The following is a 14,788-nucleotide window of genomic DNA, read 5'->3' as shown; positions in this document are numbered from 1 at the left end:
ATTGCTCCAGAACTAGAGAACAAATACAGTAAAATAGCACTGAAACATATACTACATCTGCTCACATTTAAATCTAAGCAGCCGGTATATACCATGTATAGATGTGTACACATGGATTGTACATAAGCCACTGTGTATTGAGTTTTACATAATGGCATTATTTATCTTTACTCTGACAAACCATTGCTCTGTTCATATTTATATCGATGCTTGCTGCAGTGTTAACACATGAACACATGTTTTGATTAATCTTGATCGCTTGCCTGATTGGCCGAGCTCCACTGCTAAAGGGGCAGTAGAGAGACTGATGCAGAAAAGAGAGCCATACATCAGACAGGTGTCAAAATTCACAGTGGGATGGAGTGATAGGTGGCATTCAGAGGCTTGGAAGAATGAAAAGTAAGAGGGTGAGCAGGATGGTGAAAGGGAGGGGAAAAAATGGGGGAGAGATAACCTGAAGGTTTGAGACAACGGTCTGAACATCTTAATGATGTGATGACGCTGCAGTCCCAACTGTGGGTAGGTTTTATGAAGATGTAACTTCCATGAAAGGCTTTGTTGGACAGTTAGCCTATTTATTTAAAAGAAATCCTCTGTGTCTTCAAATAATTAAAGAAGAGGTGCAACACATTAGTTGAAAGTGATGGATTATTGTGTGCTTTCACATGCAACCCACCGAGACTGCCCACTGGACCCACCAGACAGCCGAGGATGCATTAGGTGCAAACTGACAGAGCGACAGCTATGGGCCCATTAGGACCAAGGAGACTGAGTACCGTGAAGACAGATGGGATGAAAGACAAGCTTGCAGCTAGCAGGGTCTGCATGGTGCCACCAGTGTTTTCAGACTGTCGTTTAAAATAAGGAAGGCCATTAATAACCCCCTCACTCCGCTCTGCTCTGCTGCAGTCTGGCACTTCTTGCGGAGCTAAATGTGGCGCTGCATGGCAGCAGACTGGCAGACTGTGTCAAAGAGACCGCATATACCCGAGGAGAGGGGAAGAGAGAGGATAGACAGGCAGGCAGCGATATGTGTGTGTGTGTGTGTGTGTTTGTGCATGTGCTGTACATTTGGGTTTAATTGTATTTTTTTACTTACTCACCTGTTTGTTTATGTACAGTGTCTGGCCCAATATAGTTGGATGGGAATCAGATAGCAGTGATGCAGTCAGGGAAGCCGTCAGCACCGAGGTGAAAAGTTATGGTTGCCAGTGGTAATGACTGGATTCCTTCTTGTCAAGCCTTTACTTTGGCAGACAAACAAAACATAGCATTTGACAGGGAGTGGGCTTTTTTTTTTACTCTTATGATCCAAAAATATTACATGTACATAGCCACACTGTGAATTAGTTTTTTGCAAAGATGGAGTGGGTACTTTGGCAGAGAAAAAAAATACGCTTTTCCTGAGTGGCAAGGTGAGTCATATAATTATTGAGTTATTTTGGGCCTAGATGCTTTTAAAACAAACCTCTGACAAATCTTAGACATTTGATTTATAACAACCATTCATTAGGAGCCGCCTCTCCTGTGACCAACAAACCCGACTACTTGAGTGAAGTTTGAAATCATACAGCATGTATTCGAAATGCTGCCGCAGTGCTTAAAGCTGGAGAGTTGTGCTGCAATAACCAAATATCAAAAATGATACTTTGAATGTGTCAATCAAGAGGCCGAAAGTGCGTGGTTCAACATCAACAGCTTCTGTTTGGCTTGTTGCCCGTGCTTATGTGCTTATCCACCTTAAAAACACAGAACGGGTTGCCTGCACGCTTGTGGTCATTACTTCTATCCATGCCTTGCAGAAGCGAGAGCAATGTGTGACACGCTGAGCTGCAGGCAGTGTGATTTAACAGTGTCAAACTAATGGTTAACTTCGTGTGAATGGCTATGTGTATCTGTTACATGAGCCTAAGTGGTGCTTATTGGATCCTAGAACCAAACAGTGCCATTCGAGAGCGCTGTACCTGCAGCGGCTACACAATGTCAACAGCTGAGCCTCGGCCAATGTGTTGTACCAGGTTAATTGCGGGGCGCTTTAACAGATCAAATACACCCTCTGTCTTCCAATCCAACACAAATAAAAGAGGCTTTCCGCAAGAAAAGGTTCCTTTGTTTCACAGAAAATTAAGAAATGTGAGCTCTTGTGCTGCAGAAAGATTATTTTGCCCTTGTATACTCAGGCCAGTAAAGCTAGTTAAGAACATCTGGCAAAGTTTTTTTTTTTGCTTTTTTCTTTGCACATTATGCTAAACACAATACTGTGCATCTACATATTAACATGGTAGCTGCCGCACGCTCGGTTTTGGTTTTCCTCTCACTTGTACTCTGTGTGTAAACACTGATTAACATAAATGAATCTTACTTCTTCCATGGCAAAACTGCAGCTATATTTTAAATGCTTCAACGCTAAGAGCGGAAAAATAACTGCCCACAGATGGTTTATAGTCAACAATTTACACACATACAACACCAGCAGTGACATTTGTTCCTGTATAAATAAAGTGAAACAGTTTTATGCTGTGAATGCAGATGTGGGCCACATGTAGACGTCTTTTTAAAACAAGCACTGAGGACCAAAGTTGGGAAAGTTGGGCTTACAGTACCTCACCGGGAGGGGCTGGCTGCCTCCCAGACTGCATGGCTGGTAGATGTGCGCCTCAGCATAAATAAGGACAAGTCTGCATCAAAATAGCTTCTTGAAACAACAAATTAATACATATTTATTTGTAAAGTGTAGGTTTTATTATTTAATTGAGCAGTCCAGCATCTCTCTCTCGCCAAAGGATCAATGTTTAACAGCAGCCCTACTTTTGAATATAATATTTCTAAAATCAACAGCTAAACAGGCAGAGGTTTCCTGTTTATCCTCCAAATGCAGCTCAATTGAGAATGAATGAATTATAACGATAACAACAGTGCTTTAGCTGAGATATGTGCCAACCTTTATGCATAAAGCCATGGATAACAACAGGAAATAGACTGAATATTAAAGAACCCTGCCTCTCCGAGGCACACGTTGCATGTAAAGTCTGCAAATTGAAGCAAAGATACGAATGTTGAGACAGGGCTGGAACAAAGTATAAGAAACCTTCCAATAGAGCAAGAAACAGACTGAAAAACTACATGCTGCAAAGTTAAGGGTCATGGCCAAAAAAATCAGGCCAAGCACAGCAGATGGGCACACACACTTCTTTGCAGTCAGTCATAATACTAGAAAAAGGAAGTGGAGGAGTCTTGGGCCAAGGCCTAGAGGGCTCAGGGATAGTGGAAGAAGAGCAGAGCATGGAAAGTGAATACTGAGAGAACTCATAAAACAATGCAGTTCATAGTAAACTACCTCAAACAGAATAAAGAAAGTTTATTTTCAATTTTTTTTGTGCAAGTCAGCAAAAATTATTCCTTTTGTAGCCGCCTGCAACAAATGGAACAGTAGAAAGACTTATGAGCAGCGGGCAAACACACATTTCTATTTCAGAAGTGTAGCACTGTGTTTATATTGGGATCATGGTCAAGGTGCACCGAGTGCAAAATATAAAGAGCCGCAGCGAATTAGGCACCGACGATGGGCCACAAAATCACGGACTGGGCAGTCCCTGGACTCTGACGTCATCGCTGACCTTTCATGTATTTATGGAGGAGGTTTGATTTCCACTCTTTTTCCATCCTCACACACGAGCCGTTGTAATGCGGGCCGTGGAGGTAAAAGAGTAGCTTTGTTCTGACCTGGATGGTGAGCACTGGAGTCGTGTGCTTCTGCCAGTCCCGAAGAAGGATCCACAAGCCACAGCCATTGAGAAAGGCACAAGGATCACCTGTTTTATATTAAATCTGTCAGATTAAATACGGAAGTCAATAACCCGCGGTGCTCGAGGCGACGTTTTAGCCAAATTTCATGCTCTGCTGCTGATCATGTCACCAACAACTGTTTCTAAACTGAGCCTTGGAAGAGAACAAACAGCACTTGGAAACACATACATGAATCTGCTCTTAAACACTGATCCACCGTCATATTAAATGAGGTGCACAATGACAAATAACAAGCAATGACAAAGCAGCCTGCATTTTGCTATTTGAAGTAACAAACTTTTTTTTAAAGGATTTAAAACATATGTGAAAATGCCTTGATCTATAACAGACTAATTTTTGACTTCATGCAGCGATCTGTAGCACAGCTTATGTTGATTATTCATCACTTTAGGAATTTATAGCACAAGAAGACAGCTTTCATTACCATACAGAAGAAATATGAAGACATTTAAAAGGCCCCTTCAAAGTACTCCTAGCACTGCAGACAATATTGCCCTCTACAGGGCATACACATTAGTCACGCTTGTCTGTCCCTGCTCATTACTCTTTTTTTTAAAGTATATGAGGCTGTGATCAGTTAAACAGACTCAGCATCACATGGGCTAATTAATGTATAATTACGCAGTATTTAAAGAGCTTGAGGACCAGTAACTGCAGGGTGGCAATCTAAACACCCTAAGCCATGCTCTTATCTGTCCTGCACCGGCACCTGTTTACTTAAAGACCTTTAGCGACCTAGGATGTGCCAGTTTACTCTGACCTTTGACCTTACAGTAGAGGGCACACAAGATGAAGCGCTGCAAATACAAAACATGTTGTTGCCGCTATAACTTTTAAATTAATGTGATGCATAAAAAAGGTGATGTTTAAAGACAACTAATTAAAAACTAATCAGAATAACAACTCCAGAAAACCCGATATCTAATTCCAGGCACACCGGCTTTAATTCATCAAGAGTCTCCTAATATAAAAGATCATTAAAATGAATGAGGTGGCCACATAAAGGAACTGGTGAATGATCCAAGACCAGCCCCTCCTTCACTTAGAGAGTTGATAAATTCAGCTTCCGCTGTCCAAATGAGGTGTGCAGTATCAGAAAAGAAAACCAAACAGGCATGTCATCACTCTTGGGGGTGGGTGGGTGTGGGTTGAGTTGAGTCACATATTTTACTCCTTAATCTTGTATAAGGGGCTGAGTGTGACAAAGTATGGATTCAGCCTCCTCTGGTTATTTTCTCTGAGAAGTGCCACAGCAGCGCAGCTATTCTCCAGAGATCCAGCTCGGGGTTCAGGCTCACCATGACACAAGATGGACCCCAATTTAAGACACAAAGAGTGGGTCAAACCGACATGAGGCATAGCCTTTCTTTCCTTGAGAGTCATCTGTTCCCTTTCAATTATTGTCCCTGTGTCCTTGCCTTGCCTCCCCATTTTTTCCTCATCCTGTCTGCATCTTTTCTTCTTCACAAACTTTTTTTCTCTACCAGTTTTCTCTTTGTGTTTTCGTTCATCCTCTTTGATTAACATAATGGCCACTGGTGTAATGGCAGCGTTTACACCCAAAAGTTAATTGTCGGGCTAATGCACTCATTTACAATTATAAATCGCCCCCGATGCAAATGCGCTCTTTATTTCATTTTCGATCGTTAGGACTTTAAAACAAAAGGTGTATCTGCTAAATCACCTTACGAACGAATTTGCAGAAGCAGACATCGTGCTGCAAATTAAATCTTAGCCTCGGCTCTGCTATTTTCGGTTAATTTGTGAGGAGAACTCGTAAGAAGCTTATACACTCTGTTCATACCCTTATCTTTGACTCAAGTAAAGGACCCTCTTGACTTGCCCACTCTCATGATTCACCTTCTATTGAAGGACAGAAAAGCCCTCTAACCACTTCTAGCTCTAGCTGTTATGGAGTAAATCACAAACATGTCATGGCCTGATCCGCTGGGACTAACACAACCTTTGCTGTCCTATAGTGTGAGACTAACCAATGTCCTTCTTGCATGGGCAAGAACCCGCTGAGCTCAGAACAAGCCACATCTCTTATTCTGAGAAATTGGCATTTTTTTCTTTTCCCCCCTCTCTCCACTCTTGCTTTTCTCCTTCAGGCATTGACATTTAATCAAACCCAAATCCCATTGTGCCTATTAACATATCAGGCTGATACGAGTTGCTGTAAAAAGCTCGAGTACAGGAACCCGGAGCAGATCATTACCATAACTCTGCCTGTGTGATCTCTATTTTCTCGCCTCCGCCTACGTGTAAAAATGCTTACCTGGCAAACAACGAAGCACAGAGACGCATTTCTCTCCTTCGCTCTCCCCCTCTTTTTCTCATTCACCATCACTTATCTTTTTCGAAACGTGTTAATTATTAAGCTGTTTGTGCTTGTGAGTGCTTGCCAAGTATCACTGAGACAAAGTAAGCATTTAAGGCAGTTTCAATATTTCACCACACCATAAAAAACATTTGCGTTTAGCTCCGCAGTGACCGAATAAACAGCTCCGGGGAGGTTTTTTAGGAATGCTTGGTGCTCTAATGGATGCTGCGGTTTCTCAGTCTTCCCCCGTATTAATCATCATAGACATGAAGGGAATTAGACAGGTGATGCGAAACGTGTATGAAAAATGGTGATGATTATGAGGTCAATATTTGATAAGTTGCCATATTGGAAAGGAGTTGTTTTCCACAGCTCAGCAGATTTTGGTTACTGACCTTGGTGAAGGTCTCTCTGCTCCTGAGCGAGTCTCGCCACATCTGACCCCCGTTGGCAGCCGTTCATGTATGACGGGGCCATATGTTGATTTGTGTGGCAGCCTGCACGCTGTGGAGGCAGCCCCTCTACCTGATACCAACTGGAGACCGAATGATTGCTGGTCTTGTATCACGGCAGGCAATTATTTCCCCCAAAACTAGGACAGTCCTTGGTAATGACAGTCACCAGAGCACAATATTTAGTGCAATAAATAAGAAATTGTTGCTGTCAGCATTGTTTTCTTAGAGAGAGGATGACAAGGCAGTGGGAATGGAAGAGTGCCATGTTGTACAAAGAGGATTATGAAGACAAAACAACTTTGACAAGTCTGAAATTTGAGGACACATCCACAGAGACACGAAGACTATCAAAGTCAAGCTGTTTGTTGGAGGGGTGGCAGCTTGCTGTTTTGCGTGCCCCTGTGAATGTGAAGAAAGCGACACAAAAAAAACCAAGAAAAGAAAAACAGAAACTGAGTTTTACCTCTGGTCTTAAAAGCTGACACTTGACAGGATGACACTTCTCAAAGTGGCAGCCGTCAATGCCGCACTGAAAAAGGGCCTCCAACCAGCAGGGGATATTTCATTTTTGGTGAAACACAATAAATAAATAAATTAGTACTCGCAATAGGATAACTGTGCCGGGATAAACCGGAAAAAACACAGGCTGCTCTGGAGTGTTTCTGTCCTCATTTTTACAATGAAATCTGTGGCTTTCTTGTTATAATGCAAAGTGTTAGACAAAAGAATCTGGAAAAACCTCTCCAGGAATTAAAAGCCTTTGATCTTTATGTAGAGTTTTGTATACTTTATATAACTCTGTTACATAAGCCAACCCCCCCACACACACAGACATTTTAAACAACATAAGCAATGACAGCCACTCGTATCACTGCACCTGAAGCATCTGCTGTCTCATACCAAGGATTTCACAAGCTATGGCTGTACAACCTGAGCTACGCCTCTCACTACATCAGGATTAAAGCTCTGGCAGGGATCAGAATTTGCTTCTGTGCTTTTATTTTCGGTGCTTTTTGATTGCCAATCTGCAGCATTGTATCTGCTACTTGCAAGCTCCAGCCGGCGGTGCCATGCTTTCTACTGTCTGGTTTCCTACTATTCATTTGATCCTTTAATAGGGCACTCACCTCTCTGGTTGCATTATTCAGCAAATCAAACAACATCAATTCGGGGCCGCCTAATAATGACAAAACACAGAGCTCGCACACTAGCAATCTCAAATTGTATTTCCTTATTAGCGGACTGTCTGGTGAAAAATATGGAAATGCTATTCATACTGAGACAGGTAATAACCAAAAGGCAAGGTACAAAGTGCGTCGCAAATTAGTCTGAACACCAAGCTCTGTTGTGTTTTTGCATATTTTCTTTGAACATTGTTGAGGAGTAGAATTTGAGTGGTTACTTCAGGTTTCAAAAGTTACAGCAAAATTCAGTAAACAAGTAGTCTTATTGAATTCACTGCATGTTAACAGTGATCAAGGAGAGCATCCTAATCTTGACCTTGAGCACCAGCTTATACATGAATTTAATGATAAAAAGGATGAATGGCAAATGCCTATAATGACTAAAACAGTCCAAGTCTGTACAGAACAAAGGAACATCAAGATATTGCAGGTAAATCAGTTTTGGCTAATTGTTGTTGAGTCACAACCTGATATCTATTATATGGGGTTAGCAACAAATAATCACTTGAACTGGTTACTCTGCTGTTTTTTTCCCCTCTCTATTAACTGATATAAGAAACAGAAAAAGACGCTACTTTTTTGCTGCTCTCTTCCCTCACAAAGGTAGCTCCCCCTGTTTGATTTGGCAGCGTTTTACACTGGATGCCCTTCCTGATGCAACCCTAAAGGTGATTTTTTTTAAAAAGGATGAAAAGAAGTTAAACTTTGCAAACCTGCTGGTGACTCTGTACGTTTATTTATCTAAAAATACTTGTATTGGAAGGTACACTAGGATAAAGGCGTAACAATTCGTGTTTCACGTTAGGAAATAAGGAAAAGGTTTTACTGTAAACAATTTTAGGTAGCGTGCAACTTTCAAAACGAACTAAAACAGACTAACTTAACTTAATGTTAAAAAAAGAAGAAAAGAAAGAAAAATCTGAAGTTACAACCCAGAAAACACTTAATAAATGTGGGCTGGCAGCCTTTTCTCAACATCTAGCTGTGGTTGAAAAACAGTTTAAAAATGTACATTTGAGGTTGCAGATGTTACCACGATGGTCACACCTTCAACGTTGCCTAAACATCCTTGTTTGACTTGCTTTTAAGTGAAAGTTTGTGTTCAAGAATGGCTTTTTACCATATCTTTATAAGAAGTTTCTTTATAGAATGAATAAGGCAAAGAAACAATCAGCACCTCATTATTGTCTCAACCTCATTCTCTCAGGTCTGTCATACGAGCTAACAGGTCCCTCTGAGCTGACTCACGTATGTAAGAGCATTCCCGAGTTGATGCCGACATCACAGGATCACAGATTCGGAGAGTCCAATGTTAGTTTCATCGTGTCACAAATGAAATAGAATTTAGATGAAAAAAAATGTACATAATGTTTTGTTTGTTTGTGGTTTTGCTTTTTAAACAGGCTGGTTATGTTAGTCTGTGTACTTGGAGGAGACGTGTTGATGACTGTCTTCAGCAGTCACTGTACACAACAATGTACCAAACATATTAATTGTCGTTGTTTTAAAGAATATACATTTAACTCCTTATTTACCTCTATTCTACACTCTACGGTTCAGTTTTTGGTCTAGTAGCACAGTTTTCATCAGGAAGATGACATCGGGATATCAACCATTTTTGGTGAGAATCATTAAAAAGACTATATTATAATTCTGTTATAATTATTAAAATAAATGGAGTCATAGGAGTAAATTTAGCCTTTTATTTGTAAGATGAAGGCTGAGCTATTTATTTAATCCAAGAAAATATGGGCAAGGAACTTAAACAGACATTGAAATTTGGATTGACCAACCAGCAAAGATCAGGCAATGTGATAGGGACGTTAATGGATCTGACCAATCAGCAGTGGCCTGGAGCATTTTGAACTCCGGAGTTTTTCAAGAATTTGGGAAACTGGGTTTTTTACACCTACCACAATTGTGGTCATAGCATCGAAACCAATTGTGGTAAACTGATGAAACCCATGCATTATACAGTTAAATAATTATTATAAATGTTGAGATGGGTGTTGTTAATGCTGGATTTCTAGAAATGAGTGATATTTGTAACATAAAAATGGTGGCACCATATTTGATCGTGTGCCCTGTTTACCTACCATAACAGTGATAGTCCATTTTTAGGCACCCACCAGATACATTTAAGGAGCCATAATTGTGTTATTTACTAACAAAAATACACTATTAAAATATAGACCAGTAAATGGTATATTTGGATGTTTCCTCTAATTTCTATAACACTATACAGTGATCGGATGAGAAATGTAACCAATTTTCAACATTTTCAGACTAGAAAGGGTACAGTGGGATCTTTTTTCTGATGATCTTATAGTTTAACTACTTAAATTGCACATAATGGTGTTTATTTTTACTTAGTGTTATTATTTTAAATTAATTTAGTAATTGGGTATTTGTAATTTATTTAGGAAAAATTGGTCCCATCAGTAGTTATTATGTTGTTGTTTTTTAACTTGTCATATATTTACAATTCCCATGTCAGTGTATTTTGTTTTCAGTAGCTCAACACTTCAGTGTTATTGTTTTCCTTCAATTCTGGCTGGATATTGACAAAAACCTGTTTTTCTTTTGCAGCTGTCTGCTTGGCTCTTTTATGGAAGTCAACCTATCAAGTGCTGTGCCATAAAATAGAACAGCCTGTATTAAGGTGTATACACATGCTCAGTTCAGTAGGTGACCTGAAATGAACTTAAATCTTTGAAGAAAATATCATGTTACCATGATACAGCATGTTACTATGTTACTGCGAGGCAGCTGCCTGTGACTGGTCAGGGCTGTGCTTTAATATGTTTGTTACAGTTTTGGACATTTCCATTGTGAATGAAAAGAAAATGCTCTTAAATAAACGTTACTTTAAATTAATGTGTTTTTCTATGTTTTGTATATACACACTTTTTGGAAAAACGTATACCCTAAAAGGGGCTGAGGAACCATATTATGGTTATTTCACTGAACTAGATTTGCCATAAAAATTAAAATACAATTGGAAAAAGGCACACAAGTAAAAAAAAAAAAAGTCATGTAAGATGCTCTAGGGGTGAAATTTTGAATTTCCATGTGTTTCCATGAGTAAACCATAAAGGGTTAAAGATCGTGCTGCCTGTCATGAAAAACATTATTTTATAAGGCTACAATAAAATGAGCACAATATTCTGAGACTGGGAGCTTAGTCCTGCTAAAATAGACTAACAGAGGAAATAGAGTCCAGCATTTTGGACTAATGCCAACTAATCCAGTAGACAACCATTACAGTTTCCACTGATTCCTCGGGGATATTAATCACAGTAGGTATGACTCCCACTAAGTGACTTTTTGAATTACAACGATTGCAAAAGGGAAAGCGAGAGGAAGGGGATTTCGTTTTTGAACAAAGTGGGCTTTTAATATGAAACTAAATAAAAATGACCCCCACCACCACCTTCCTCAGCACATATCCTCCACGCCCCCCTCGCCGGTGCGTGGTGGTGTGGTCCAGGAAGCGCGCCTCTGCTCTCCTCTCCGGCTGAAGTGAATCAGCTGACGAATGGTATCTCCCTCCTCTCCCGGATGGATCGCGCCGCTGAAGCCGGCCAACCCAAGCGTCATACTGGCTGACACCGGAGCAGGTTGCCCACCTCTCGCTCTCCTCCTGCTGGATGTCACACGGACCGAGCCTCAAGTAAAAGATTCCGCTACTCAAAATTAAAAAAAGAGAGAAAGAGAGAGGTTACTTTATTTTTCTTTTCTTTTTCCTTCTTTCGGACAGGAAGCCGCCAGCTTCCCTCTCACCATGGCTTCTAACTTCAACGATATAGTCAAGCAGGGATACGTGAGGATACGGAGTAAGAAACTGGGGGTGAGTACTGTTGCACTTGCTGTATAGCGAGGCGGAGGAGAAACAGAAGGAGGAGGTAGTGTAGGAGGAGGAAGGAAGGAAAGGGAAGAGGACTTCCAGTTGTTTGCAGTCAAGGGCAGCTGGATTAAGAAAGAGGCTTTAATTGCTCCACGGGCAAAGCGTCCTGCTGTGAGCTCTTCAAGAGGGAAAACAGATTAGAGAAGCTCCAGCAGCCGCCAAGTTTCACTCGGTGCTTTCTGCACAAATACTTTGGAGGTGATGGTAAAGTCTGGGTGATTGACAGCCGGTGTCATGTGCCAGGGATATAAAAAATATGTAACGTTATAGTACGATTAGTCATATGGCATACATTCCTGTGTGTAAGGTAATGTTAGTCCCTTTATGGATGATGTATGGTAAAAATAAACACTCTTTCATACAGATGTTAAGATGGGAAATACTTGTTCCTACCTTTATCATACAGCACAGGCTGCGCTGTACTTTACCTCTCTTTCAGCCTTCATGAATTATTCCCAGCAGAATTGAAAAGTCTCATTGAAGTGCGCCTGATTCATTATGATGGCAGCTCCTCAATGCATTGATTAAGGATTTCTATTGAGATACAGAAAGGAGGAAAAATGGCTTGACTGCTTAAATTGAAATGAATGATATAGATTCAATTATGAGTGCCTTATTGTCTGACTCATAAAGCCATCTGCTTTTGTTCATACTTCCAGCTCATTACGCTAACAGAGCGGGCACACTCCCTCTACTCTGATGAAGTGTGATGATGGGGGCTAATGATGTCTGCCTCCCCTCATCATCACCTGGCTTCATCAACACTGTTCTGCCATTGTTTGCTGCTGTTCAGGATATCTTTGATTACTCTTTGATAGTAACAGTCGCTTTACAAGCCGCACGAAACAAATGAAGGCGCGAGACATTTCTCGTTGTTAACATGCAAATCCGCCTGCTCGCACACAGCTCAGTTGACTCAGTGTGTTTATTTCGCGCATATGCTATTAGTCAAATGTGGTCAGAAGATGTGGATAGCCTATGACTTTGCAAAGCAAGTGTGAGGACGCATGCTGTGTTGGCTGAGCTCGTGGTATGGATGCCATATCGCTGCCAGCTCCGCATCTCATCCTGCTGTTTGTGGAGAAAAGCAGTTTGTGTCCTGCTCGCCCACTCCCTCAGCCCTCCACCGCTTGCTGCTGTTTCATCATAGAAAAGTCATGCTGCGATCGCCTCAGAGCACCCTGGTGTGGGAAGATGGAATGCATTTATCTGTCCACGCTAGGGTTAGTTATTCCAGGACAATTCTCATTCGGAAACAGGCAGAACAAAACAACAAGAGCGAGCAGGATCGGGCATCTGTGTGCCTGAATCAACAGGCGATTTTTCTTCTTTTTCTGTTGCATTATTTTAAGTGTTCTTGGGAGGATTTGGAGAGGGATGAAAATGAAAATGTTATTCACAGTTGTCTAGAAATGTAAAAAAAAAAGTTGTTTTGCAGCTTTTCTCAACATAAACCAGAGATTCTATTAAGCTTAATTCATTATTTTTTCAATTTTCTTCCTGTTATCGATGACTCAACACCTCAGTAATGTTTATGTATGTAAAACAGAACACACGAGGAACGTACTGTACAGAGAGTCAGATTAGAAGGGTAAATGAATACACGTATTTGGATAGAGAGATGTATTTATCTCTTTGCTTCTTTGGGTTCTTCATCAATAAAATACAGGCAAATCTACATAATGGACCTCATTTCAGTGCAATTACACACAGCTCTGAAGTAATAAGAATACTTATTTCAGTATTTTGCAGTATTTTTCTTTATTTATATTTACTTCTGTTCACATTTTCTCCAACTGCATTCCTGCTGCAGCTTACCAGAACATGCAGAGCCTTTGTTTTATTTGAGCAAACTGTCTAACAGTTGTTCCACTTAATACTGTCAGACAACACGACAGTGTCTACACATGTGAAGAACTGGGACTGATGCCTTTTAGACATTTTTAGTGATCACTAAGGCAGTTTTCATTGTATTAAAGTATATTCTTGAATGCTAAATGTACAACCCAAATTGTGTCCCCAAAAAGCTGTGTAAAATGTAATTAAAAATGGAGTGCAATGATTTTCAAGTCTCATAAACTCACATTTTATTAAAAACAGAACATAGAGAACATAATTTGAGCTGAGAAAATGTACCATTTTATGAAAAATATAAGGGGGATTTAAATGTGATGGCATCAATGAATCTCAAAAGGTTGGACAGGGTCGCGTTTACAGCTGTGCAGCGTCCCCTCTACTTTAACCAACAGTCTGCAAAAGTTTGGTAACTTAGGAGAGCAGCTGCTGGACTTTTGCAGTTAAGTTTTCGTCTGATATAAGACTCTACCTGCTCAACAGTCCTGGGTTTTGTTGTTATATTTTTTTCATTTCACGATATGCCAGATGTTTACAACTGGTCTAGGACTGCAGGTAGGTCATTTCATCATCCACACTCTTCTACTACAAAGGTATGCTGTTGTAATACGTGCAGTATGCAGTTTAACATTTTCTTGCTGAAGTATGAAATGCCTTCCCTGAAAGAGATGAGAGCATATGTTGCTCTAAACCTGTATATACCTTTCAGCACGGATGGTGCTTTTCCAGATGTGCCAATGTATTGCCAAGTCCACAGGCACTAATGCACCTCCATACCATCAGAGATGCAGGCTTTTAAACTGAGCGCTGAACAAGCCAGATGGTCTCTCTTCTCTTTAGTTCATGTTTTCTATGAGCTTTAACCTGCATATATGGATATACACAGTGTTCCTGATCCCATGCAGTGATTTCCATGAAAACACCCTTTGCCGCTTGAGAGACCGAACATCACAGATATTGATTTTCAGCCTTTGCGCACAGAGATTTCTCCAGATTCTTGGACTCTCTTGCTGATATTATGTACTTTACATGATAAGATATTCAAAGTCTTTGCAATTTTAAGTTGAGGAACATCTGAAATTGAGCCACCATCTGTAGATCCAGGCTTTGGTAGATCATGTTACTGACCGATTGCTAAGTAAGCCAGTTACTTTCAAGCTGTTTCTTTTTAGTACCACCTACTTTTCCAGCTTTTTTGAGACGTGTTGTTGCCATCAAACTCAAAATGAGCCAATACTTAAAATGAAAGACTTAAACA

General features: G+C 40.5%; 1 protein-coding gene across 2 annotated transcripts in view; it reads left to right on the top strand.

The window, feature by feature from the left end:
- The first annotated feature begins 11,307 nt into the window (after nucleotides 1–11,307).
- dok6 (docking protein 6) overlaps nucleotides 11,308–14,788 on the top strand; it is a 58,264-nt gene continuing 54,783 nt past the window's right edge. Inside the window, exons 1-2 of one of the 2 annotated variants that reach the window (XM_026179448.2) lie at nucleotides 11,308–11,442; nucleotides 11,530–11,619. In XM_026179448.2, the coding sequence (XP_026035233.1) occupies nucleotides 11,308–11,442; nucleotides 11,530–11,619 (225 nt within the window). The remainder of the gene's footprint in view (nucleotides 11,443–11,529; nucleotides 11,620–14,788) is intronic. The other variant, XM_026179449.2, reaches the window with a different exon arrangement.

Source organism: Astatotilapia calliptera, chromosome 9 (genome assembly GCF_964374335.1).
Source record: "Astatotilapia calliptera chromosome 9, fAstCal68.1, whole genome shotgun sequence".
Lineage (NCBI taxonomy): Eukaryota > Metazoa > Chordata > Actinopteri > Cichliformes > Cichlidae > Astatotilapia > Astatotilapia calliptera.
This window is presented reverse-complemented; position numbering and strand designations above follow the sequence as displayed.